The sequence below is a fragment of the Cariama cristata genome, unplaced genomic scaffold (genome assembly GCF_000690535.1).
Source record: "Cariama cristata isolate BGI_N322 unplaced genomic scaffold, ASM69053v1 scaffold18554, whole genome shotgun sequence".
Classification (NCBI taxonomy): domain Eukaryota; kingdom Metazoa; phylum Chordata; class Aves; order Cariamiformes; family Cariamidae; genus Cariama; species Cariama cristata.
In genome coordinates this window covers 1-3970 of record NW_009613758.1, presented here as the reverse complement: position 1 = coordinate 3970, position 3970 = coordinate 1, and the positions used below count along the sequence as shown (strand labels likewise).

General features: G+C 49.0%; 1 protein-coding gene across 1 annotated transcript in view; it reads right to left on the bottom strand.

Moving 5' to 3' along the window:
• Nucleotides 1–3788, bottom strand: part of GTF2IRD1 (GTF2I repeat domain containing 1) — a gene marked incomplete at its 5' end in the record, with an annotated part of 33411 nt that extends 29623 nt beyond the window's left edge. The window contains 3 exons of the mRNA XM_009699154.1: nt 1217–1242; nt 2496–2679; nt 3705–3788. Coding sequence (XP_009697456.1) covers nt 1217–1242; nt 2496–2679; nt 3705–3788 — 294 coding nt within the window. The remainder of the gene's footprint in view (nt 1–1216; nt 1243–2495; nt 2680–3704) is intronic.
• Between the last annotated feature and the right edge of the window lie 182 nt (nt 3789–3970).

Sequence of the window (3970 nt, the reverse complement as noted above, 5' to 3'; positions counted from 1 at the left end):
CCAGGTTGGGGGGTTGGCGGCTTGGGGAGAAAAAAAAAAAAAAAACCACAAACCAAACCAAACCAACAACCCCAAAACATGTCTTTACTTGTAAGCCAAGCCCAGGTGACCCAGAACTGGGGCTGGGTGGTGACAAATTTGGGTGCAGTGCCAAATTTCAGGGGGGTACCATAGAATCAGAGAATCATTATGGTTGGAAGAGACCTCAAAGATCATCAAGTCCAACCGTATACCTGATGCCACCATGCCCACTAGACCCACTAAACCATGTCTCGAAGTGCCACATCTGAACGTTTTTTGAACACCTCCAGGGACGATGACTCCACCACCTCCCTGGGGAGCCCGTTCCAATGCCTAACGACTCTAACGGTGAAGAAGTTCTTCCTAATGTCCAGCCTGAACCTCCCCTGGCACAACTTGAGGCTGTTTCCTCTTGACTAGTTACCGGGGAGAAGAGACCAATCCCCACCTCACTACCCCCTCCTTCCAGGTCGTTGTAGAGGGCGATCAGGTCTCCCCTCAGCCTCCTCTTCTCCAGACTAACCCCCCCCAGCTCCGCTCCTCATAAGGCTTTTTCTCCAGGGCGGTGGGATAGGCGCAGCTATTGGAGTGAGGGTCGGCTGGGACAGCACTGGTACCCGTGTCTCTTTATTTGCCAAGAAGCACTTAGCCTGGTTTCTCCAGCTCAAACCAAAAGGAGCAAAATCACAGGGCAAAGCAAGCCAAAGAAACCCCCTCCCCAGGATTTTGTCACTGGAAAAAATGGATTCTTATCGTTTTTCTTTTAAAAGCAGTCAGCAGCTGGATGATGCTAGCACTTCCCAGCCAGGAAAAAAAAAAAAAAAAAAAAAAAAAAAGAGAATAATTTACCAGTGAGGAACCCAGCAGTGCTTTTTCTTCCTCCTGAAAGCACAGAAACCTGCCGTGTGCTGCCTGTAGCGGCAGCTCAGCCCAGCGCAGGGAACCAGCACAGCCTCACACTCCGGGGAATTCTGATTTAAACCTTCAAAACACTATTTAAGGGGCACACAGTGCCTGCACAATCCCAGGCAAAGGCAATCTCAGCATGCCCGGGTGTCAGGTACAGACAAGGCTTCTCCTCCACTGAGCGTAATTGCACGTCCTGCACTTTTGCTGCTGACATTATTTCAACTCTGCTTCTCTGGATGATCTTTCAATTTTGTGGGCAATAAATCAAAGGACGTGGAGAACGTACCTGTAAAAATTCTCTCGTCAAACATCCTAGGAGGAAAAGAAAAAAAGGGATTAGAAATTGGTGCTTCTAGTGACTGAATTTTAGGTTTTATTAATGAACAGCATTAAACCAAGTCAAAAGAGTCATTTTACTCATTCTCTAAAAAAAAGAGAATGAATTTTTCAGCTAAAAAATAAAAGCCTTTTAGCTTGTTGTGCAACCAAGCAATCTTACAGCAGATGCTTTTTAACTAAAGCACCTTTAAATCTACTTATAAGTCATTCTCTTAATTTAATTAACTCATTAAATGAGGCTGCCATAGGCTGGCTTTACCAAAAGAGACAGTGGGACCAAAGTAGCTGTTGCTGGACCTTCACCTCACGACATAGGCCATCGCCCAGATGTCACCTGTCTCCTGAATATCACATTTTGGTGCCACCCACAACTTTGCTCACGGGAGCAAGGGGTGCCCAGGGCCACATTCCAGGACCCAATCCAGCCCGGCACAGCCCAAGCAGTGCGGGACAAAGTGGCTCCTCCAGCGACTGACATCTGGAAAGCTAATTCCTTTTAGGATGCCTGAGTTCTGTTGATGTTGGTGATTTTAGTCCCCTTGGGAGCCTTTTTCTGCGCCGTCGTTTCACATCTCTAGCCAGGGAACACCACAAGCTCTACACGGGCAGGGACCGAATAAATAAATATATTATAAAGCAGATTTTGCTGACAGAGAAGCAAAGAGGAGTTGCACAGTGCAGGGATAACCGGGAAGGCATCCACTCCTCCTACTCCAATGCAAATGCAGACACCAAGACACAACGCCCTGCCCATAGGCGATACATCCTCATCATCGTATATATAGGATGTCCATAAGCGATCACTGCAAAACAAGGTGGAGGGGAATCCCCATGCGTTGGGAATATGGATGTTCCTCCTCCCACCCGGAGCCACCACTCCCATCCACCAAATGCCACTGGAAAGAGCCATGCCGTGATCGGAGGGTCCCGTTACCACCCAAAATGCTTGGGGTGGCACCAGTCACATCTGCGTGGACTTACAGCAGGGTGGCGGGGCTCGGGGGTGACCGTGGCACGGCCAGCCCTGCCACATCCTCATAAAAAGGGAGAGAGTGATGGAAAACAGAGGCTTGGGGGGAAAAAGACCTGTTTAGCTCTTCTCCATAAAAAAGGGGAAAATGAGTTTTGGGTGTCAAAACAAACCCTGTGAGAACGGAGGGAACACAGCTTAAATGCCCGAGCACCCTCGAGGCCATGCTCTCTCCCCTGCCTTCCTTGCCACCCACCTTTTGATGACAAAATGGATGTTGTGCCTCTCCTCCAGTATCCGCTTGAGTTTGGGGACGCCGTAGGTGCAAGGTCTTTTGAAGGGTATTTTGTCTGGGATGCCGATGATTTCCACCGCCTCGGGGTCACAGGCAATCTTCCGGTACGGGACGGGGACCATGTGGTCTAACCCCAAGGCTTCGGCTGAAAGATGAACCCATGGTTTTCACTTAAACACACACTTTTCCTTTTACTGATGATAAAATGAAGGTGTAAAGGCTTGAACTCAAGTAAAGCGAATGCCTCCTGCCCTCTTCTCCTTTGCTTGTCCCAGAAGGTGAGTCCCAGGAGCAAATCAACCAGGGTGAGATGGGACAACGAGACAATGCAGCAGCAAACACAGCTAATCGTGTCCTCCAAAAGCCCCAAATGTGCTCAAACCAGGGGTGAGCTGGCCCAGCTGCCATCACCAACCCCTCCATGACCGCGGCAAGTTGCTGAGCTATATAACTCATGAGTTGCATAGCACATGTATAGATTATAAGTTACAGAGCACATCTATAGCCCATATACAACTCACGCGTTGCATAGCACATACACAGGTTTTACATTACAGGGCTCACCTATAGCCCACGTATAACTCACGAGTGACATAGCACACATCGATAGCCCACCTATAACTCATGAATTACTGATGGAGCCTGATGGGGATGGGACAGGCAACACGCTCCAGCCCATCAGCCCATTCCCAAGCTTACAGCTGCCCAAACGCCCAGGAACCAACCCAAAAGCACTGCCCGTGGCCAGGGGAGCACCGACAACACCCGTAAGCCACGCAGGTGGGAAAAAAAGCAGCTGCAATAACGACAACCTCCTTTTTCCCTGCCATGTTAATTTAAAACGGTTGCATGCCACCGGTCCCTCTTGCCCGCCAGCGTCGGCGGTGCCCAGGTACTCTGACCGAGCGTGCCACGCTTCAACCCGGGGCTCTCTCACAGCCCAGTTATAAATTCCTTGGCGGTGCGGGGGGGGCTGCAAATGGAAATATTGACATAACCTTCAGCAGACACCCAGAGACTGGGAGCTGCTGGGCTAAACGTGTTAGGAAGAGAAGGGAGCTCTAGCATATGGCTTCTGCTGCTGTGTTAGGGAACAAAACTGATTGCTATATAATGATATGCAAACCACAAGCGCTGCAGATGCATAATGGGATATTAACTCCTACTCACCATATCTGCTGTTAAACAGAATTTGCACGCACTCCCTAAGGGTGTTGATATCTTCAGTCTCTTTTATAAAACTGTCCCACTTATCTATCAAAACAAAATATAAGAAATAAGGATCTTCCATATGGTTCGTACACAGCAGATGCACTTTTCTCCCGCAAAGCACTGAGAAGCAGGAACAAGACTTTGCTGATTTAAAAATAACAATTTCCCTCTTCCTGAGCGGATTTTGCCAGGCTGGCAGATAAGGTCTGGGCTTCCCCAGCCCC